Source organism: Macrobrachium nipponense, chromosome 41 (genome assembly GCF_015104395.2).
Source record: "Macrobrachium nipponense isolate FS-2020 chromosome 41, ASM1510439v2, whole genome shotgun sequence".
Lineage (NCBI taxonomy): Eukaryota > Metazoa > Arthropoda > Malacostraca > Decapoda > Palaemonidae > Macrobrachium > Macrobrachium nipponense.
The window spans coordinates 25,232,270-25,255,649 of NC_061102.1; the positions used below are offsets into that span (position 1 = coordinate 25,232,270).

General features: G+C 40.7%; 1 protein-coding gene across 4 annotated transcripts in view; it reads right to left on the reverse strand.

Moving 5' to 3' along the window:
- Positions 1-7,459: 7,459 nt before the first annotated feature.
- The window catches only part of LOC135212618 (tigger transposable element-derived protein 1-like), a gene marked incomplete at its 5' end in the record, with an annotated part of 202,256 nt that continues 186,335 nt past the window's right edge, over positions 7,460-23,380 (reverse strand). Inside the window, 2 exon segments of one of the 4 annotated variants that reach the window (XM_064246201.1) lie at positions 7,460-8,097; positions 19,090-19,346. In XM_064246201.1, the coding sequence (XP_064102271.1) occupies positions 8,054-8,097; positions 19,090-19,346 (301 nt within the window). 4 annotated transcript variants of the gene reach the window in all.

The window sequence follows — 23,380 nt, forward strand, 5'->3', positions numbered from 1 at the left end:
GACAATCTGACAGTGGGTGTCCCCCTTCAACAATCCTCTCCAGACCTCTTACTGTTCTCGGATGTGTCACTAGAAGGCTGGGGAGCCCATATGGAGGAGTTGATGGTGTCAGCAAAATGGAGTTGCAAGGACAGAGAACTCCATATAAACGTGCTGTAGTTAAAAGCAGCGTTTCTAGCTCTACAGGAATTCAGGGAGAGAGTAAAGGGACACTCAGTGGTATTGATGTCAGACAACACCACAGTAGTAGCTTATATAAACAAACAAGGAGGCCTAGTTTCTCGGCAGTTACATGTGATGACAGTTCAATTTCATCAGTGGGCTGTAGAGAACCTGGTAGACATCAGGGCCAGGTATATTCCGGGAAAAAGAAACATAGTGGCCGACAAGTTGAGCCGCAGGGATCAGATTCTGGGAACAGAGTGGTACCTGCACCAACAGGTAGTGGACAGAATGCTCATGTTGTGGGAAGGACCAATCATAGACCTATTTGCAACCAGGTACAACAAAAAGTTGGAAGTGTATTGTTCGGTAGTCCCAGACGCAGAGGCAGTAGCAGAAGATGCGCTACAACACCCTTGGGACAATCTGGACGTGTACGCATTTCCTCCATTTTGTCTAATCCGTCAGGTTCTGAACATGGTAATGCGGTCTCAGAACCTCAAGATGACCCTGGTAGCTCCATTATGGCCGAAGGCAGAGTGGTTTCCAGACCTACTGGAACTCCTAATAGATGTACCGAGAGAGTTACCCCCATGGAGCAACCTACTGTGTCAGCCGCACATGGAGAGGTACCACCAGTCGGTGAAGTCCCTATCGCTTCACGGGTGGAGACTGTCAAGTATCTCCTCCGAGCGAGAGGGTTTTCGCAGAAAGCAGCAACTCAGATGGCAGGAAATATCAGAAAATCATCTGCGACAGTATACCAAGGAAAGTGGTCAGCATACTGTGATTGGTGTCGTAGAGGGAACTTGTCTCCACTCGGTACCACTATTCAGCAGTTAGCAGACTTTCTGATATATCTCAGAACAGAAAAGAATGTCTGTATCTGCAGTGAAGGGGTACAGGGCGGCTCTAGCCTCAGTCTTACGAATGAAAGGAGTGGACATTTCGTCTTCATGGGAGTTGGCCATGCTGATGAGGAGCTTTGAACAGTCATGTCCACCAAAGGAGCTAAAAGCCCCAGATTGGGATCTGACCAGGGTACTGAGTAGTCTGACAAAACCCCCCTACGAACCACTAAGGCAGTCCACGGATAGGAGCCTGACCCTGAAGACAGTCTTCTTATTGGCCCTGGCTTCAACCAAAAGGGAGGGGGAGCTACATGGCCTGTCATATCTCATAAAGCACTCGAGAGGTTGGAGGTCAATGGTATTTGAGTTTGTCCCAGAATTTGTGGCCAAGACCCAAAACCCAACAATAGTAGACGGCAGATTCGACTCCTTTACCATACCTTCCTTGGCAGACTTTGTAGATGATGACAAAGATGAGATGCTTCTGTGCCCCGTCAGGGCACTAAGGGAGTACTTAAGAAGAACAAGGCACCTCAGGCCGGGGTGCCGGAGGTTGTTCGTAAGTACAGGACGGAACAAGAAGGAAGTGTCCAGGAATACAATATCGTTTTGGCTAAGGGAGACGATCAGAGATGTTTATATGGCAGAAGACAGAGGGTCAGATAGCCAGGTGGGAGCTAGAGCTCATGACATCAGGGGCTTGAGTGCTTCTCTGGCATTTAAGAAGAACATGTCTGTGGATAGAATTCTGAAAGCTGGTGTGTGGAAACGCCAAACAACTTTCACCTCATTTTATTTGAAAGACGTTGCCCATAGATCCTTGGACAATTTTTTCCTTGGGTCCAGTGGTGGTGGCCCAACAAGTGATATAGCTCATCCAGTACCCCTGGCGGGTCAGTTTGCGTCTAGTCTAAGATGAAGGTATGAAAGTAAAATGAATGGGATGACTGGTCTTTTTTCTTTACTACTTTCTTCCTACTCCTTTAACTACGGGCAATATGAAGGAGAGTACCGTCATGTGCTGGAACGGACTAGATGCAGGTGAGGTGGTAAGCCATACTGTGAAGCTATCTTAGGTTATGATATACTTTTCAGTAGCAACATACCCCTCTAGATAATAGGGAAGAGAGGGGTGAAGGTGGATCCAGTTGCAAGGGACAAGAGTAAACCATAGAATGGTATCAACACCCAGTGAGGGAAACCAATAGATTCGCTTATATCTTTGGTTCTAGGTTCATTGTCCATTCTCTTAGAATTTCCCTATATATTCGGAAATGGATAAGGTGGCAAACTCCCAGTCAGTTGTAGAGACTTACCTCCCTCCAATAAGTAAGTCTATCCTAATGTTAAGACCGAAGGTTTGTTCTGTATATGAACAAATACCAAATTTGTAACTAATTTGTATTTTTCATAACTAACAAACCTGAGGTCTTAACAGGTAAAGGCCCACCTCGAACTACCCCTCTAGCAGTCTAAACTGGGTTAGAAATATAACTGGTGGGTCACAGGTAGCCATGGGCATTCTATACATGCCCTGTGACCTGGTATAGATGCCAATAGTCCCTGGATCTCACAAGTGTAATTTTAATTCTACCGGTTTCCAGCTTGGCGCTAGTAAATCCTAATGTTAAGACCGAAGGTTTGTTAGTTATGAAAAATACAAATTAGTTACAAATTTGGTATTTTTAAATAATTGTGTACGCAAGGGACTATTGGCATCTGTGCTTGGTCACGAGTCCTGTGGAGCCACCCACATAACCTCTCTCTAACTCGTGACCCCATCAGTTGTTTTCTTAACGCCTTTAAGAGAGGACGTGCTTTGCTTCCGTCCTTTTTAAGCCGGTTTAGTTTGCCCCCCTCTTGTTTTGAACTTGTTGCGTTTGTAATTCTGGGCACTATTGTGAACACGGAACCTTCTCATGCATTGAGATTTCCTGGATATCACGAAGCAGGTAAACGCCCAGATATTATCTTAGACACTTTTAATGTCAGGGTACTCGTCGTGCAGTAAGTCGTAGGTACGGAAACTCTTTAGACAGTTAATTCACTGCCTGTATTTTGGGTTTTCACATATATATTATGGCTTGCCTGTGAATCCAAAGCTTTGATGTATCAGGATGTGATTTGGGAAGTAATTTTGACTGATTGTGCTCCTTTCCCTGCGGGGAGAGGTGTGTATCGCCATCTTGTTCTCATTCCAGATACGTGGGCGGAGTTGGAGGTGGGCGATCGGCCTTACGCCTATCAGGAGTACCAACCCAAGGAGGACAGTTGGTTTGCTATATGACGTCGCGCTGCCATCCAGGGTCCCACGCTATGGATGTCCCTTCTATCCCGATATGCACTGAATGGCGGTCGAATCAGTCAACATCTGTAGAGAAGCAGATAGTGTAACAAGTAGCCTTTTGAGTCAGGTTGCTATGCCTACAAGAATAACAACAGCCTTGCACTTCTTGTCGAATGCTGGCTTTGCATTCAAGATGCTCAGTGGCTTCATAAAGATAGCGCCCGCCATGATGTCATTTCACAGCATATTCTCTGTTCAGAAGTTTAATCCTTGTCTGTTATGCTCAAAACACCAGGTGGTTAAGCAACTAAGTTATCTGGAACTGACCATCTAGTAAAAGATAATGTTGAACTCCACTTACCTGCAAAGTAATAATTAATAAATGAAAGGTGTTCAACTTCATGAACATAAGCTGTAAGAATGTGAATAAAAGGGTTCCACTTCATTATCATAAGCTGCAATAATGTAAATCTGATTACTATATTCCCATGTTTAATTAACTGCCAGTAGCTTGTACATTTTAAGACCATTAATTCCAGGATTTTGTTGTCTCATGTAGCAAACTGAAGCTTTAGTGAGGTCTTAACGGCTTAAAATCCCTCATACTGTAATACGGTAAATCTCTTAAGGCCAATTGGATTAAAGCTATAATGCTAAATTTGTAACTGATTTTGCTCCTATGAGAATAAAAATTCTTTCACGCAAAGTATCCTTTTGTGGATGTGCTAGACTGGCCGTAAAAGCTTCTTGCCCAACCACTGTTATTGTGTCATTCCAGCCTTGACGTTACGAACTTCATCGTCTTCGTGGACTAGCTATTTTTGTGTGAACCTAAAGGTGTCTTTGTGACATAAAACCCAAGTTCCTTTTTCAGCCTGAAAGAGCTAGGTCTTTTGCCTTTTTCACTACTGATGGTTTTATTGTTTTCTTGATGGATATCAGAAGCAAAGTCTTGGGCTGAGGTTGAACTTGTAAGTTTTTTCCAGAACATACTAACTTGTAATCAAGGGTTCATAAATGGCTGTTGTTTTCGGTTTCTAAAAATTTTCAGCAGAAAAGCCTCCCAAATGGACAGAATCAACTGACTATGGACCAAGAGGGCTCAATGGGTAATCAACCTATAGGAAATTTATAGGAAAAGGTAATGATAGCCTACAAATCCACATGAGTTAGATGAACTAAAATGTGTCATTTTATTAAGAGTTTGAGGTAAATGTTGGCAGCTGAAGAACAAACTGTGAACAGCTCAACAAACAAGGAAGTTCTCGGCCGTTCCATTGAGGAGTGAGAGACGTGTATTTCTGGTGATAGAAGTTCACTCACGATGTGGTTCGGAAGTAGTGGAAAGCAGTTGGTCCCGTTGCTGAATAACCACTGGTTCCATGCAGCGTAAAAATGCCTAAAACAAAACTAACAAACAAGGAAGAAGAGTCAAGGTTGACATAGTCTTAGCTTCACTCCAAAACATTTAAATATACCAGAAGAATGAGGAAGCAATCAATGTACTATGCTTCTCAAGTCTATCCTAACAACTTTTCAGGTTGTAAAGCAGACTCAATCTGTGATAGTTACTCATTGTTACAATGGTCTTGGTTTTATAGACTGTGCTACACAGGAAAACTTTACCCATTACTGTAGTATTAACATTTCAGCTTCTTCAGTGTCAGTAACCTCAGCTTCTTTAGAAGGGTGTGACTTGCTCTCTTAAGGCCCGTCCACACGGTTGAGTTTTGCTCGACGAACTGCTCAATGTGACGTCAGAAGTGGAGAAACACTGGATAATGTTCTTACGTTTCTCGCTTACGTCACATCGAGCAAAACTTGACCGTGTGGACGGAGCTTTAGCTCTTCGTTGGACGAGTCGGTTACATGCTCGACTACCCATCTTGGGGTCCGGGTTTGATGCCCCAATCTGCCAACACGAAATCAGAGGAATTTATTTCTGGTGATATTAGTTCATTTCTCAATGTGGTTCAGACCCCACATTAAATTGTAGGTCCCGTTGGTAAGTAACTGTTTCCTAGCCAGGTTAAAATATCTACTTAAGGCCAGCGCCTCAGTGGCGTGATCGGTATGGTCTTGGCCTGCCACTTTCGTGGCCGCGAGTTCGATTCTCGGGCATTCGATTGAGGTGTGAGGGATGTGTATTTCTGGTGATATTAGTTCACTCACGACATGATTCGGAAGTCATGTAAAGCCGTTGGTCCCGTTGCTGAATAACCACTGGTTCCATGCAATGTAAAAACACCATACAAACAAACAAACAAACCTAGGAGAGCTGTTAATCAACTCAGTTGTGTGGTAAAACTTAGATATGCTTAAGTTAAAGTTACTCTCTACTTCCTAATTAGACCAGCCCTGTGATGCAACATAAGTAAGGAGAGGACAGCCATTAGTACTCTTTTGTGTTCTGTTTTCATCTGCAGTCACCTCAACCCTGCTACCTTTTTTCTTTTTTTTCACGGATTCAGGCATCAAGATGGGGGATGGGGAAGTCTACTCGTGTAAGAAATCGAATAGGCCGCTGCTGTGTAATCTCACCTTTGGAGCTGGGCAACAGTGCCAGTCTATTTTAAACATCAGTTCTGCTCCCGTTTGATCTCTGAGCTCTTGGGCCTACATAGTCCAGGCCGATTGGCTCATTTAGCAAGTGCACAAGTTATGTCTCCCTCTTGCCTCAACACTGAAGAGGGGGTTTGCATGGCCTGTTCAACAGTTGCATACCCAGTCTGCAGATTGAGTTTTACTGCTGGCCACAGAGTATTGCGCTTTCGATCCTTCTACAGGTGAGCACAGCAACTCCTCTCACCATGATTCCTCAGGGTCGCACACAGGTGTTTGTGCGCCCTCCATGAGTAGTGTTCACACGGCCCATTTGCTGGTAACATACCTGGCCCTATGGATAGTTTTCCATTGGCAGTGGTGCAGGTTCTTCCAAGCCTTTTTTGGGATGGTTTTAGGATAAACATGTTTTCTTTCCATGCTTGGGACATTTGCACTTGTAAGTGTGCATGGTTCAAGCAATCCTCTACAGTTCTTTGAACTTTTCTACTGCCTATGAGCATGGCAGACAGGGGAACTGGATGAGCAGTGCCATGGCTTGTTCCTCTCCTCAGTTTGATCAAGCATTGCAACTCCTCCACAGCTCATTCTTTCTCAGACGAGACTTCTGTTACAGTATGAGTCTTGGATTGCTCTTGGAAGCAGCAGTCAGGTCTCCTATTTTGGTTGAGGGAGGAGCAGTATGAATCTCTAATTATTGGATGGTCTTGTTATTCCGAAGTTCTTGGAGACTATGCAGTAGCAGCAATTCATAGGGTTTCTTTTACTCATGAGAAATATATCCTAATGAAGAAACTACTAATGTCAACATCCACAGTCTCATGTACAGTGAACCTTTGGATATACTTCAGAGGAACTTCATGGGCTCATTGCCGTATTCGCACTTAGCAAGTGATGTAGAGAAAGTTAACACCCTTTTCTGGATTGGAAAGTACATTTGTTTCCAGATCCTGACAACTTCCTCCTTGCTGTTTTCACACCAGAACAGGCATTTACACCAGATATTTTGGAGGCAAGTCCTTTAATGGTGTTTGAAGCAGCCTCTGGGAAGTTTTATCAGTCTCCCATTCCTAGGGGTTATGTCAAAACAGTTATCTTAACCCATATAATATTTGTGGTGTTGGAGACTGTTTTATGGCCTTCGTCTAGGCTGTTTAATGGTTTAACCTTGTGGTCTATAGCATGTCGGGCTTCTCTTCTAGTAAAATAGCAATTTGGTTAGAGACTTGAGTCTAAAGGTAGGATTCTCCTCCCTGGTCTCACAATCCATCTCAAAAACTTAACTTCAAAAGTTGGCTGCAATGTTTGTTCACTTACAGGTGGAGTTCCATGAGTGTGCTCATGATCTAGTATATATACCTACCCACATGCCTTCTGAGACTAAAACAGACCCATAATCTCCTGCTTGCACTTTTAAATGCAGTGGGATAAGGAAAGCCAGAAAGTAAAATGGCAGGCTACTCTCTGTGGCTTACTAGAATGCAACATAGATATTGGTCTAAAAATAATTTCTGCCTTTCAGACACTGACAATCATCGTACACTTTGTATATTCATGGATTGTTTAACTTGGAGGTCATTTAACTAATAAACTCTGACATCTTTATACCTTTTATTTTCTTTTTCCAAAGTTTTAGAGAAAACATGAGAAAAATATCACAATACAGTACCCTTAGGTAACTTGTACCATCATCAGCATGTCTTTAAATTTATTTTATAAAACAGTAAGAATTCAGTGTCAACTAATACATACATATATCATACTTTTAGCATTCTCATAATTTACAAAACATGTTTGTGTAGTGACTATACAACTTATTTTTCAAATATTTGATGTATGGTGTTTCGTAAAAAGTCTTTTGTTATAAGTACTGTATTATATTTGTAAATAAACATATCAATTTGAAAGAAATATATTAACCTACAACAAATAATGCTCATGATATAAAAAAAGAATTAAATTAAAACTGTACAAGAGAAATACTTACACTACATGTACAAGAAATAAAATGAGTTGCTACACACACTACTGCACAGTGGATTTTTTTAACTAGATGAATTTTAATATTTGCCCTCTGTAATGTTATAGAAATAAAATTTTGTTTCATTAAATTTTCACATTTTAACCCTTGGAGTTGGTTGGGGATGCAAAAAATTAAAATTGGAGTTGGGGCTGCTCAATAATCATACTGCTACCATCTGCTGGGGCATCCATTTGCCCAGTGACCACGGCGACCTGAAAATAATCAGCATCTTACACATTTCATTTGAACTAATTACCAAACCTGATTACTTATTAGCCTGCAACACAAGACTCCACACCATACAATCATAGCATATGAAAAAAATGGAAATCATCATTACAAATAAAAAAAAGAGTAAATCAACAAAATGTACATTAAAAAAAAAAAGTAAACAAAAAAAATACATAAGTACAAACAGGTATAAAATTTGACACAGGAAATATATACTTACCCTGTAATTACTTAGCTAAGAGTTTCTATTCACAGCAGCTGGAATTTTAAATTCGTGGTAGCAATTCTTTTGTTTAGTTAGTGACTATCCCACCCACACACTTGGAAAAAGAAAAACTCGGCCAAGAGCTCAATTACGTATTTTGTTTAAATGTTCCTTGTGAGGGAAGAGAGCAGCCTCCGTCCATAAAAACTGGGCCAGTACTATATATAAAAATTCATTATAAAAATGTCATTTTTTTATGGGCCAGTACTATATATAAAAATTCATTATAAAAATGTAATTTTTTTATAAGTAACTTACCCAGTAATTACTTGACTGAATTCACATTGACAGTTGGTGGGGTAGCTGAATTCACATTGACAGGTGGTGGGGATTCATGGACATCTCCCCCAAAAACATTAAATATTGCAAATAGTACTGATTTGCATTTCCAGTATGTTGCTTGATAAATAGAGAGTGAAAGATTATGCTTGAAAGCTACCAAAGGAGCAACTGCCCAAACATTGTGAGCTATAACCTTTAGGACTGGTAAGATGTCTTCTCCAATTTGGAAGTGCGTGTCAAAAATGAGATCCCCTATAAAGAACAAGAGAGCATTCTTTGACAGGGTCTAGAAGGTCTTCCACAGAACAGCAAAGGTTACTTGCCAGCCCCTGGATTTTCTCAGTCCTTTGGAGATAATATCTAATAGCTCTTACAAGGCAGAGAGTTCTATCCTCTTCCTCTGTGCCTAAAATATCCATTAGACTTTTGATGGTAAAAGAACGAGGCCAGGTCTACAACATTGTTAGGAAGCCCTGGGTGAAGGAGCAGACTGCATTCCCCTGGGAGAACCCAATCTTTTTATCAATTGCGTGGAGCTCACTAACTCTTCTAGCAGTAGCTAGAGCCCTGAGAAAAATGGTCTTTCTGGTAAAATCTCTCAGAGAAGGCACGGAGGGGCTCAAAGCATGGACTAGAAAGCCATTTGAGAACTAGGTCCAGATTCCACAAAAAAGAATCTTCTTTCTTAAGCTTGGTCGTGTCAATGGACCTATGGAGGTCTGAGAGCTCCTGATTAGAAGAGATGTTTAGACCTCTATGTCAAAATATGGAACTGAGCATTGACCTATATCCTTTTATGGTTGAAGATGACAGGTCTCTGGAGGACCTGAAGTAGATAAAGAAATCGGCCATTTAAACTAAAGTTGTCTTATAAGACGAAATGTCTTTGTCTTCTACATCATAGTTCACTTTACTAGGTAGATTCTGTTGCAAGATTGGTATCGACATTGGCAATAGCTTCCACCACAGATTTTGGAAATTCCTTCATACATATGAGCTTGCTAACAGTCGAAATCTTGTCAGAGCCAGAGTGGATGTGCTTTGATGAAACCTGAAATGGTTCTGAGCAGACTTGGAATCGAAGGAAGGAGCCTTGGGAAGTCTATCAGGAGTCTGAGCAGTTATGGAAACCACTCATAGGTCTAGGTTTGCAGGGAGAAGAGTTTCCTGCCATCAACCTGTCTGTGGAATTCCACCAACGCAGGTTCTCTTGATCTCCGGCATTATCTGAAAGAAGTGCGTAACCTTGACGAGTCCTCCTATCCCAAATGACCCTTAGGAAAAACTGTAGGGCTCTAATGTGCAGCCTTCCCAACCTGACAAATTGCTCCAGGGTGCCTAGCAGACTCATCCATTGAGTGGCTGAGCAATTTTGAAGGGAAAAGAAAAGACTGACTTTCTTCAGGCAGTCCTCTACTCTCTTGGGGGATGGAAGAGCAAAAAATTCGGCGAATCTATCTTCACCCCCAAAGAAAGAATTTTCTGAGGAGTCGGTTGGAATTTTTTTTAATGTGCTCCATGCACTGTTCCTTTCCTCCATGCACTGTTCCTTTGAGGACGACTGAATTAGCCAATTGTCCAAATAGAGTGATATGTTGATGTCCAATAAATGGAGCCAGCTCACCAGGGGAGTGAGAACTCGGATAAAAACTTGTGGGACAGTCAAGAGGCCGAACCCAGGGCTTGAAATCGATATACTTTATTCCTGAAAACAAACCTGAGGTATTTCCTCGAGTCTTGATGAGTGAGAATGTGAATTATACGTCCTGCATGTCAAGGGATACCACCCAGCCTCCTTGATGAATTGATGCAAGGATGGATTGTGTTGTTTCCATAAACAAAGACATTTAGAGCACTCATATCGAGGACAAGACTCCATCCTCCTGTAGAGTTGGGTGCTATAAACAGCCAATTGTAGAAACATTTCAACCTTACATTCTCCAATAACTCTATAGCTCCTTTTCTGAGAAGAGAAGAGACTTCCTCTGCGAGGGCTGAATACCTCTCTGATCCTACAGAATAGGCCGTTGATGCGATGGGAGTGTTGATCAAAGACGGCCTCTCCTTGAGAACTTTAATTGCCCTTTGTTCTGGCCCTTTCATAATCTCTCTCTCCCAGAAGAACTGGAACCAGGCACCCACAGGGGCACTGAGGACTGAATCCTCACTTATGAGTGGCAGATTTCAATGAGGTTTTCTTAATGGCTCCTGAGGCAAAATGAAGCGTTGCTTGCAGTCTAGATTGCGACCTCTGTCTGCCGCCTTAAAAGGGCTGTGGCTGAGGGGGGAGGATGACTTGGTGCTTACAGTGGTCCACTCCTTGAGGCATCTGGTAGATTGTGTAAAGAGATCTTGCATTGATTTCTTATGTAAATGTGACGCAACATCCATAACTGTGGCCTGTGGAAACACATGGTACTTGTCAAGTGGTGAGAAAAGGAGAGCTGATCTCTGCGATGTGGTCATGCCCTTAGAGGTCAAAGAAACCAAAAGCTCTCTCTTTTGAAGAATCCCATGGCATAATGGGAAGCCAATTCTTGTGAGCCATCCCTAACAGCTTTATCAGCAAACGAAAGTACATTGAGCCAGTCTGCAGCACAGTCTTCTGGTAGCAAGGAAAATGTATTAATTTTCCTGGATAATTTTCCCACTGATCAAGTTTTTGGTAGCAAGGAAAATTTATGAATTTTCCTGGCTAACGCTCCTACCGACCTACTGAGGAAGCTCAATAGTACCTCGAAAACCTGAAACAGGTTTTTAGCAAGTGATCCATCTCTAATAACAAAAACATCATTTTTGCAGAGGTGAAGTCGGACCTGCGTGCCAGTGTGCCGAGTCAATAAATCTGGAGAAGTCCTCTTGGGAGCTTCTCCCGTAGCACATGATAGATACCTTCTGCGAGAAATGTGAGAAAGTGGAATGCAAAATGAGGCTTTGCTTTGTTCTCTCTTTTCAGAGAGCCAACCTTTCACTTCCCGTTAGGCCTTCTCTGAAGAGGACAAGAGAATCATCTTAGGCAGTCTTGCTGAATCAGAAGGCTGATTAGTCATCAGAAAGGATGAAGCCAGAGAAGTTGCCACTGCTGGTGTAAAGGAATTGGAGAAGTTCCAAAACAAATACCTGAGCAATGGCTAATGGAGTAGAGTCCTGATCCAGATCTTCTTCATCTGAAGAAATTGGAGGGCAAGGAAGGTTCCATAGTAGCTTTAAAACCAATGACGAAGGTTTCTAAAGAAGTACCAAAATGTTGTCCAACTGACGCTGAATAGAGCTAAAGGAGGAGCTAGCCCTACAGAAGTTGGAAGGTTTGTACCTGGCAACAGACTAGTGGGAGTCAAATGAGCCAAAGTTGGCGTTGCGCACTCGGAAGGAGCCAAACCAACATGAACTACCACCAGACTGTCAGGTGATACTGGGTGCTTAACTGAAGATGAAAGCTTGGGCATTACTGGCTACTGAGCAGTCTGTCACTACTGGGTGCTCAAGCTATTACAGGGTGTTCAGCTGCTGCTAGGCACTCAGCTATTAAGGGTGTTCAGCTGCTGCTGGGTGCTCGTAAGAGGAAGAGGGCGTGGAAGATGAAGACGAGCACTCATAAGACACATATGAGCGCCTAGGTGCAAAATACTAGCAATCATTCAAGGCAAATCCTCCAGGCTATTCCAAGTGCTGCAAGAGGGTTGAGGGCTACATAAAGGTTCTCTAAACCTTTTGCTAGGTAGCAGGGGGACTGGTCCCTGTACAACAAACGCCTCTTTAAAGGGCAAGACTCATCCGAGAAGTGTCACTGGTACCTCATACGTACTAGGACTGGACTCTTCAGAACTCAACAAGAGACGATGCATGTCTAAGACACCTTTCCAATGGCTGTCTTTCGTTGCCACCTGGGACAAAACAGACCCCACTGACCTCCCTTGGGCTTCCAGTATACCTCCTCCAAGGTTTAGGGGAGTATATGGCAGTGAATTTTGCCTAGGAGAGTTGGAGGGATGGGCAGCCAACTACTCCACTATCACTTCACAGGCATCTTTCTCACTGATTTTGTCCATAAGGACATGCACTGATGCCCCTAATTGGGCCACTATATTCACAATTAAACCAAGCTTTTGGTAAAATTTTGTCTTGAGGGTGGGAAAGAGATCGGGTTCCGAAGCACAGGAGCCAGGCAAAGGAGTAGGTGGTATCTGAGGAGGGCTGGACACGGGAGAGAGTCTACAGAAGAGACAATAGCAACATCCACACTACTAGACTTAGGAGTCATACCCAAGCTAGCTAATGATGTTTCATTTCCTCTTGTCACAATCCCTACACTTGTCACAGGTAAGGTCAATGGCACAAACTTGTCCTCTGCAATTAGTGCAGTGTGTGAGAATCATAGCATGCTTTCGTCAAACGAGAATTGAAAGGCTGTAAAACAGAAAACTAGTAATGAAAATCAAAATCGGTAATTCTCACTAAGAGAATAAGAAAACCTAACTACAGTGGACCCGCCGCGAATAGCTAGAATCCGTGAATACTTAGAACCCTATAAGAATGCTAAGAATTGCATATTTTGTTGGTTCAAACTAAAGAAAAACCCACTAAAAATGCTTATAGTACTTGGTTTTTTAAATAGTTTCATAAAAAAAGTGCATTCAATCGTGAAATTGATACAAAAATAGTCATTTGTGGATATTTCTCATAATAAAATACTACAAATACGCAAATTTTCTGCGAATAATGGGTAGATATGGTCCATAGAGAAATCCCTTAATATATGAGTCTGCGAATGTCGAGAACACGAATATGGGGTCCAACTGTAAATTCATATGCTGAAGGCTACTGTAGAGAAAATACTTCACTAATAGGTTCAATAACAAATCTGAATCCAAAACCAAGCTGAACTCTTAAAACCGTGTGTTGCCTTAGCCAGCAGAAACAAACTGAGCTCTTGTTCTCTTCCCCTAAAAGTGGGTGGTGATAGTCACCTAACCTTTAAAAAAAAAACTACTGCAAATTTAAAAATTCAAGCTGCCCTGCAAGCAGAAACCCTTAGCTAAGTAATAACTAGGTAAGTTACTTATATTAAAATAACTTATAACTAAAGTGTTTATAGCAAGTAACTGGGGGATTCTCTGGTGTTGCAACTGCCTGGATCACTAACACCAAAGTGGAAGTATTGACATATCATACAAATGATAAAGTAAAACAAATGTTAGAGAAAACTGATCCATAAGGTAAAAAAAAAAAAAAATGGGTATTCAGTCCACAAATGCCTTACAGCTAGGGAACTGAGCAGACATAACAAACAAGCTGGTATGCACCAGCCATTAAAAAACTATGGCTCAGTCACAGGTCCATTTTACAGACAACATACAGTGATTTCCCATAAACTGAACATGTTGCTATAACTCAAGGGAGGCATCTCTTCTGAACTTTTTTATTCTTATTTGAACCCACCAAGCTCCACTGTTATTGACAAAAAATATTATTTATTGATCTTATAAAATATCTGGTAATGTATTAGTTCTAAACCCGAATACCTCCCTAAGAAGTAGTCCTGCTGCTGCTACTGCTTCCTTCATTACATGCCTCCCATATGTGCTGATACCCAAGAAAACTACTTAAATACCTCTGCTTTGAAATGTGAAGCTAATAATGATTCTTTTAAATCATCGGGTTAGATGAATTAAACCACATTGCAATACAGTTTTAGATTCTGAAAAAAATGATAAAATTGCACTCTAAATTAAAGCTATTATTTCCATACATCTTGACTGTAAAAATTGAGGCTACATTCAGGAGGCGACCCCATAATTAAAAACTACTATTTACACCCAATCCATGTCAGCAATTGCAGTTAACTTAAAATCCTCAAAGAAACCACCACATTTACAGTTAAATTATAATTATTCACGATCTGTTCACTGTAAACTAAAAAAGGTTAGGGAGACTTTGGGTAAGTCTCCTAAATGAAATTAAAGATTATTTTCAGTCACCATTCAAAGAAAACAAATTCGGGGTCTATGTAACATACATCAAGCTCTGTTACTGAAGATTCAAAAGGAATTTTCCTGTACTAACTAAAAGGCTTCAGATTAGTAAGGATTACAAAAGCACAGCTGCAGCTAAATGCTGTACTCTAGATGCAGTTGCTGACAAATATACTTTGCATGTCATAAAAGTTAGATGCAAATACGATTGTTTCCTGTATCTTGAAAGAGCCAGCCAATTACATATTGCTTTCTAATCCAATTTCCTTCCACAGAATGTATTTTAGAATAATTATTTGATATATTTTCAGTCCTTATTTCCTCTTAGCCCTATTAGCTAAATGTTTCTAAGCTATGAATTTCCTCATTAATGATACTTTCATAGCAATCATAATCTTTTAAAAACAATTACCACTCTGCAGTTTAGATACAGAAGGCACTGACTCCAAACAGCAGTAAGCAGTAGAGACTGCTGACAAGATTTAAATAAAACAGTGCAATATAAGTGTGCACAGCAGTGAGCCATGCAATAATGAATGAACTCCCCTAAAGAATTTACAGATGGAATTTATACAGAACTCCAGAATATTAATAGAAATACCAGAAGAAAACATTGTATAAGAACTTTCATTAATGATATGATTGCATAAGGTGGTATGAACAATGAATGTATGGAGGAGGATGTAATAAGCATGAAAGGCCTGAGAAACATTGAAAATGAGGTTAGATTTATTACCCCCTTTTACTTCAAATGATTTGGTAATTGGAGATGCTCTTCCCCTCAACTCCCTCCTCCAAAAAATTAGGAACATCCATAAATAAACTTTTATATCTACAGATGGCAGCAAGAAACCACAATAATCACACAGCCATTAATCTAGAAAAAACAAGGACACGACATTGTTAGGAGCTACAGAGAAGCAGATGTCAGCAGTGATCACCAACTTGTCACTGCCACACAACTGAAAGTGAAAGCACCCAACAAAAAATAGACTAAGAATCCAGTTTAGCAAATAAAGCTCCTTGATGATGAACACTGAAAAAAAACTTCAACCTAATAACAAAACAATCTTTGAAACCAGAGGAGCAGACAACCATTGAAGATTGGTTTAACATCATGAATGTAGTATATCAATCTGCTGAAAAGACAACAGAAAACTTTGATGTCGAATAAAATCTAAGATGCAACAGAGAACAAAAAAAAAAGCAAAAGGCACATGACATATTTCAAGAGATAAAAACACAAGGTAAAATATGCTTACCACTTCAGTAAGATGGATCAAGAACAGACAAGAGAATAATTGGCCAAAAAGGTTGATTTTTGACAAAGCTGTGCTCAGGGAGTTGTACCAGTGTTAGGGTAGTCAATAAAATTATTAATGAAATGCCCATATATAAAATGTTAAAGAGGAAATTACCTGTCAAAAGGAGAAATACATAAATAATATCAAAAGAAGAAAAAGAAGAAAGCAAGGCTGTGAAGAACATTTTTGTGAAATCATAAGAGATATGAAGTTTTTTTTATATACCAAAAGTTCAGGAAAACCTGAACCGGCTTATAAATGAATTCTGTTTTTGACATGGAAAGTACCAGAGCAGAGACTTGAGTTGAACTGAAATGATGCCTTGAATAAGAGCCAGGCTTGCTTTTCAGAATACTGTATGAGGGAGTTAAAAAAAAAAAAAAAATTGAGCAGCCTGCCTTTAAAATTTTTGAAATGAAAGTATATGTATGTATTCTTATAATGTAAGTTTTGTAATGCAATTATGATTTTGGGAATATGATTAATTCACCTCAGAAGCAGTGTATAATGTTGTGAAATGTATATTTTTGTGTTCTGATTCCCACATTTAAAGATAACATTCCATTTTGAAACGTACGTAAGAGAGAAAGAGTAGGAGCTTATACGCCTCTAGAGAAGGTTGTTATTCACATCTTGAGAATGCCTTAGCCAGCTAATTTTTCATCGTTCCAAGAGGTTCTGTGACGAAACAAGGGGGTCTGTTCATCCACATACGTGAACGCAGATGATGTAATATGTGTTTGTCTCGGACTTGTAAACTCAACCACCTCCATTCACCCTGATACGCATATTTACGCATATAAAACTACACATTAGCTCACTCGTGAGACTGTTTCATTAACGTAACGTAACTCACGTTTATATATGAGTTGGTCATTCAATATTGCTAGCTAATTCTTAGTAATATATGTGTTGTTTGTGGAATCTGAGCATAGTGTTAATATTATTTTTGTGAAGGCGCCCATGAAAGTGTGGAAGATGTTGAAGATTGTCACAGGCCTTTCTTTTTGAGTGAGAAGTTGCAATTGAGTATAAAGGTATTTTAGAAATGTTTTGAAGTGCACTTCGAGGTTTTATTTTACAGTGTTTGGATAAAATTATTGTTTTGTGCATTTTTTTTTTGCTTTGTTCTTTTGACATGTTCATTTTATACGCTTCATGTTTGTACTGTCAATGCTTTAATTGTTTTCATATTATCCATTATATTTTTACAGTTTCTTTATTTTGTTTATTTAGTTTGAATGATTTTTTTGTTGTCTAATTGTTTGAATCTAACACTTGTGAATTAATTTGTATTTAATCAAATTTCATTTCAATTTTAGTTATTGCTTTATAATTTAATTAATTTTATTGATAAACTTTGATTTAATTTGGTTTAATAATTACTTCAAGAATTAATTAAACTTTTGTTTTCAAGTAAAAACAATTTCCCTGAGATTGTGAATTTCAGTTATAAATTTTGAATTTAGAAATAAATTTTTGTATTTAAAATTTTTGGGAGAGTTTCATTACTACCAGTATTATAATAATATATACAGTGGACCCCCGTATTCACGTTCTCTGGATTCGCGGATTTCTCTCAGGAACGTTTCCCCGCATTATTCACGGAAAATTCACACATTCGCAGTATTTTTCTATGAGAAATATCCACAAATTCCTGTTTTTTTTTTTTTTTATCAACTTCATCATAAAATGCACTTTTTATGATAAAACTATTAAAAAAAACCAAGTATAATAATTTTTTGTGGGTTTTTCTTGAGTTTTAACTAACAAAATAGGCTGCTTTTAGCGTATTTATAGGGGTTCCGAACATTCGCGGGTTCTAACTATTCACGGGGGGTCTGGTACGCATCCCCTGTGAATACAGGGGGACCACTGTAATATCATATTTTATTATGGTTAGGTAGAAATTTAGAGTGGTAATTGTGGTGTTTTCCTTCAAATGAATCAGAATCAGGGAAATAATTAGATTTGAAATTAGGGAAGAAGTGATGCCCTTTAATTAAGATTACCTCACATCTATTTTAATGAACTTAGACTGATTGTTTTCTTGACAGTTAAGTTCTATAAGGGATAACTGTCACCTTTAGAGTATTCAGTCGTTTAGTATTTGTAATGAGGTAAACAATAACCAAGTACTTGATCAAACTGTGCCCCAAATACAAAAGGAGTCCCAGACCCAGGAATAAAAGTCTCTTGCGCTGACAAGTACAAATGGTAAGTGTAGTAACCAGATACTTGGCAATTTGGGTTAACAAATATTAATGGTGCCCAGACCCAGATCTTTGGCTACTTCCCCCCAAGTATCAACAGTGTCCAGACCCAGATACTCTTTGGCCACTTCGTCACAGTATGTATGTCTTTGTACGAAAAAGGCAGTTTTTTGCATGTATCGCATGGGTCAGTAAATTATTTGGTTGTGCTATGGATATAAAATTATGACTTTTGCAGTTAGTTTTCTTTTATTTTTTAGGGAAAAGTGCAGAACTTTCTTGTATTTTATAATTTATACTCATTATTCCACCTTATGAAAGTTATTTTAAGAGGATTGTTCTATGACATTATATAAAAATTCCTTCAGCTGCAAAATGAAAAAATTTAGCCATCTACCTTGAAAACTGTCTGAGCTACATATCTTTGAACATAAAAGTATAAACATTTCCATGTCTACCACTCAGGTCACTGTCACTTCCTACAGACATGATCATTTAGAAGTAGCATCAGTGTAAGGGTTACGTAGGAGAATAGTATGCAAGTGTTGACTGGGCTCCTGAGGGCACTCCAAGAGTTGGAAGACTCGGACCAACTTGGATGGAAACTGAGGAAGGTCAGACTTGTGTGGAAATTTGCAAAGACAATATGCAAGCAAGAAATGAGTGGCAGAATTTCAGACTCTACATCATTGTTGGGGGCAAAGTTGGGGTTTGAAATTTTAATGTTGATAATACAATCAAATAAAGTCCCTACCTATTATACTGCTATGGCAAAAAGAATTTAAAATAATTTTAAACCAGTACATATACTACTGATCAATGTCCAAAAGGCAAAATGTACCTGCTATATTCACCAAAAAATTATACACTAAAAAGTACATTAATGTAAGTTATGAGATATCAAATAATTTTAAAAACTACCTCAAAATATACTCACCACAGTGGAAGCACCGTCCATAACCCCCATAATAAGCCTCTTCATCTCCAGATTCTGAAGATGAGTCTGTATTCAAACTAGTGTCTGAGGTTTCTGAGCCACTACTCACAAACACAGTTTCCTCTGCCTCAATCTGAGGCAGTGCAGGAGGATTTGCTGGAGGATTTTCAGGAGGATCTACAGGTGGGTTTGCAGGTGGGTTTGCAGGTGGGTTGTTCCTTGTGCTTCTCCCTCTCCTTGCCTGATTTCCTCTCGTACTGTAAGTTAAGATTTGATTATTAAATCCCCAAAAATGGGACCGTGTAAAGAACCAAGTTCACGCTTACCTCTTATAGGTGGCCTTGCAGTTACTCCCATGCCTCCTACAGCAATGTAGTCGTTTGGTGATCCTAACACAATGGGGTTGGTAGAAGACCCTGGAAGTGAAACTGCATTACTGGTTAACGGTATGTTTTGGTTAGAACCAGAAGCCACACGATGATTAACAGTGGCAGAGGAGTCCTGAGATCTTGGCACTATGATTGTGATGGGCTGAGCTTGAGTTGTGGTGGTCAATGTTTGAGTTGTTGATGCTAGAGAGAAAGTAACAACAGGAATGTGGACAACACTAATTGGTGTAACTGCTGTAGATGGAGAGCTGTGGGTCACAGCAGGAGTCTGAACATTGCTTGTAACTGTTGTTGATGGTGTACCGAGTGATGCAGTATGGTTACTTGCCGAAACAATAGCTGATGAAGCACTGGAGGCAACAGCAGGAATCTGGACATTACTTACTGAAGGCATGGCTTGGTTCTGTGTTCCCATTAAAGCTCTTGTTCCATTAGTTAAGGCTAGTACAACTGAATGGGCTGACCTCAAAATATTCATAGATATGGAATTTCTAATTACATTGTCTTGGGGAGGTATATTTTGCTGCCTTTGCCTGCAAAAGGATAGTAACCTAAGCATAATTTCTAATACAGTTGATATTGAATTTGATATGCCTTTAACTTAAGTATCAATAAAAATTAACATAAGATGCAAATATAAATAAAGCAATGGCTGCAATCACCACTGTAACCTGAAAATGGCAAAAAGCTAGTTTTCATGCAAACCCACCTATCATATCTGCACCACATTCATAATTGTTAATCTATAATGTCCAGGACTTAATGCTTTTGTTTAACAGACAAAGAAAGTATGGCAGTCTAACAACCCTTGTGCCACCTGAACCCTCAGCTACCATCAGTCACCTCCACCACTTCTCAGGAAGATTTGTAGGATTGGGAGAAGATAACTCATTCTATAACTGATGGGTTTGTTTGAAAAAATAAATTTCTTCTTTGGTAAAACTAAACCATTTTGTGGATGCGTTCAGTCAAGCATTTCGTAAATGCCTACAGATGTCTCAAGCTCCTTTCCAGATACTAAAAAGAGGAATACAGCTAAAACACGAGGGGTTAACACAAGGATACTTTATACCAAAATGATGGGCTTGTACGGAAGAATCTATTTGTTGTAAATATGTTATTGTTATAATACAATTAAGTTTGTTCATACTTACCTGGCAGATATATATAATTAAAGTGCCCACCCTCCTCCCCTCAGGAGACAGTGGCATTAATAAAATATGAATAGAAAATGGGAATGGTTCCTGATATCCGCCTCCCAGCGGCGGGAATGGGTACTACCACCTGGCCGCCCACTGCGTGTGCCGCGAGTTTTGAAATTCTGTTGGACTTCAGAGAATACAGCTATATATATATCTGCCAGGTAAGTATGAACAAACTTAATTGTATTATAACAATAACATTTTGTTCATGCAACTTACCTGACAGATATATATATAGCTGAATCCCACCTTCGGATGGTGGGAAGAGACAGAATAGGATTTGTAGGAAACTTAAATTAAGTATATAATATATATATTGGTTCCTCACCTGTTAGCAAAGTAGACTCTGTGATTACTGTCACTTAAGCCTGCTTTTGCTTAATCAGAGTTGCCAGCCAGGTGGAGACCTGTAGTGCTGGTGCGCTCTGGATGATCTGTCAACTGGGACGTGACCTCGACAAGACCATCGAGCCATACATATGAGGGTAACGAAGCAACTGACCACCACCTGACCAACTATCCAAAACCCCTTTGAACACTAAACTAAGGGATGGGAGATCTTCACACAAGACTCACCACAACCTAAAAACACAATAAAAACTAACCTAAACCTAACTAAGGGATAGGAAAAGAGCTACCTCCAGCCCCCAAGACTGTGTCTGCAGACACGTATGGCCCAAGAGAACAACAGTCCTCGTATATCGTTCTCACATCTCGCAAGTAGTGTGAGGCGAATACAGAATTGCTCCTCCAAAAGGTGGCGTCAAGGATGTCCTTGATCGACATGTTCTTTTGGAAGGCAAGCGAGGTTGCGATCGCTCTGACCTCGTGAGCTTTCACTCGCAAGAGGCTCAAATCAGTCTTCTGGAAAGATGAATGAGCCTCTTTTATAACATCTCTTAGAAAGAAAGCCAAAGCATTCTTGGACAATGGTAAATAGGGTCTCTTTAAAGAGCACCACAGATTACCTGAGGGACCTCGTACCTCCTTCGTCTTGCGAACGTAAAACTTGAGAGCCCTGACAGGGCACAGGACTCTCTCAGGTTCTTGGCCCACAAGGCTTGTCATACCCTTAATTTCGAAGCTCTTGGGCCAAGGGTTAGACGGGTTCTCATTTTTCGCTAAGAAAGTGGGACTCAAAGAGCAGACAGCGTTGTCACCTTTGAAGCCCACCTGTTTACTGATGGCTTGAATTTCGCCAACTCTCTTCGCCGTCGCCAGAGCAGTTAGGAAAAGAGCTTTCTTTGTCAAGTTCCTAAGAGACGCAGTATGGAGAGGCTCGAAAGGACTCGACATCAAAAGTCTTAGAACTAAGTCTAAGTTCCAGGAAGGAGGTCTCGCCTGAGGTATCTTAGTTGTCTCGAACGATCTCAAGAGATCGTGAAGATCTCTGTTGTCAGTAAGTTCCAGGCCTCTGTGCCGAAAGACCGCTGACAGCATACTTTTATATCCCTTGATGGTAGGGACTGCTAACTTCTGCACATTCCTTAAGAAAAGCAGGAAATCTGCTATTTGGCTCACATAGGTAGTGGAAGAGGAAATTCCCTCCTTTCTACACCATGCCCTGAAGGAAGCCCACTTCGACTGATAAACAGCTCTTGATGAAGCCCTCCTTGCGTTGGCAATCGCTTTTGCAGCTGATTTAGAAAAACCTCTCGCTCTGGCCAACTTTTCGATAGTCTGAACGCAGTCAGACCCAGAGCGGAGAGGTTTTGGTGATATCTTTCGAAGTGGGGCTGTTTGAGTAGATCTCTCCTCCAGGGCAACGTCCTTGGGAAATCTACAAGGGAGGACATGACCTCCGTGAACCATTCTCTTGCGGGCCACATCGGGGCGATCAGGGTCAACCTCGTCCCCTCCGACACCGCGAACTTCCTCATGACTTCCCCCATGATCTTGAATGGCGGGAAGGCATATAGGTCTAAGTTCGTCCAATCCCAGAGCAGTGCGTCTATAGCGATCGCTCCTGGATCTAACACAGGGGAGCAATAAAGAGGCAACCTCTTTGTCCTCGACGTCACAAATAGGTTGACCAGAGGACGTCCCCAGAGCTTCCATAGCTCCCGACAAACGTCTTGATGCAGAGTCCATTCTGTAGGCAGTATTTGGTCCTGCCGGCTGAGAAGGTCCGCTCTGACGTTCTGGACTCCTGCGATGAATCTCGTCAGGATCTTGACTCGCCTTGCACTTGCCCACAGCAGAATCTCCTTCGCTAGGTGAAATAGAGGTCGGGAGTGTGTTCCTCCCTGATTCTTTAGGTACGCAAGGGCCGTGGTGTTGTCCGAGTTGACTTGAACAACTTGTCTGCAACCTTTTCCCCGAAGAACTGTAGCACCAGAAAAACCGCCGCTAGTTCCTTCACATTGATGTGCCAGGACACCTGTTCCCCCCTCCAGGTGCCTGACACTTCTTCTCCCAGTGTTGCTCCCAACCCGACACGGAGGCGTCGGAAAACAACACTAGGTCGGGGCTCAGAAGCTTTAGAGATAAACCCTCTTGAAACTTCCGAGGATCGAGCCACCATCTTAGATGGCTTTTCACCGATTCGGTGATCTTCAAGGTCGCATCCAGATCCTCTTTGACTCTCCATTCTTCTGCCAGGAAAACTGGAGAGTGTAGTCTCCCCCAGGGAAACAAACTTTTCCAAAGCGAAGAAGAAATGTCCCCCAAGCAGACTCATCCATTCCCTCGCCGAGCAAG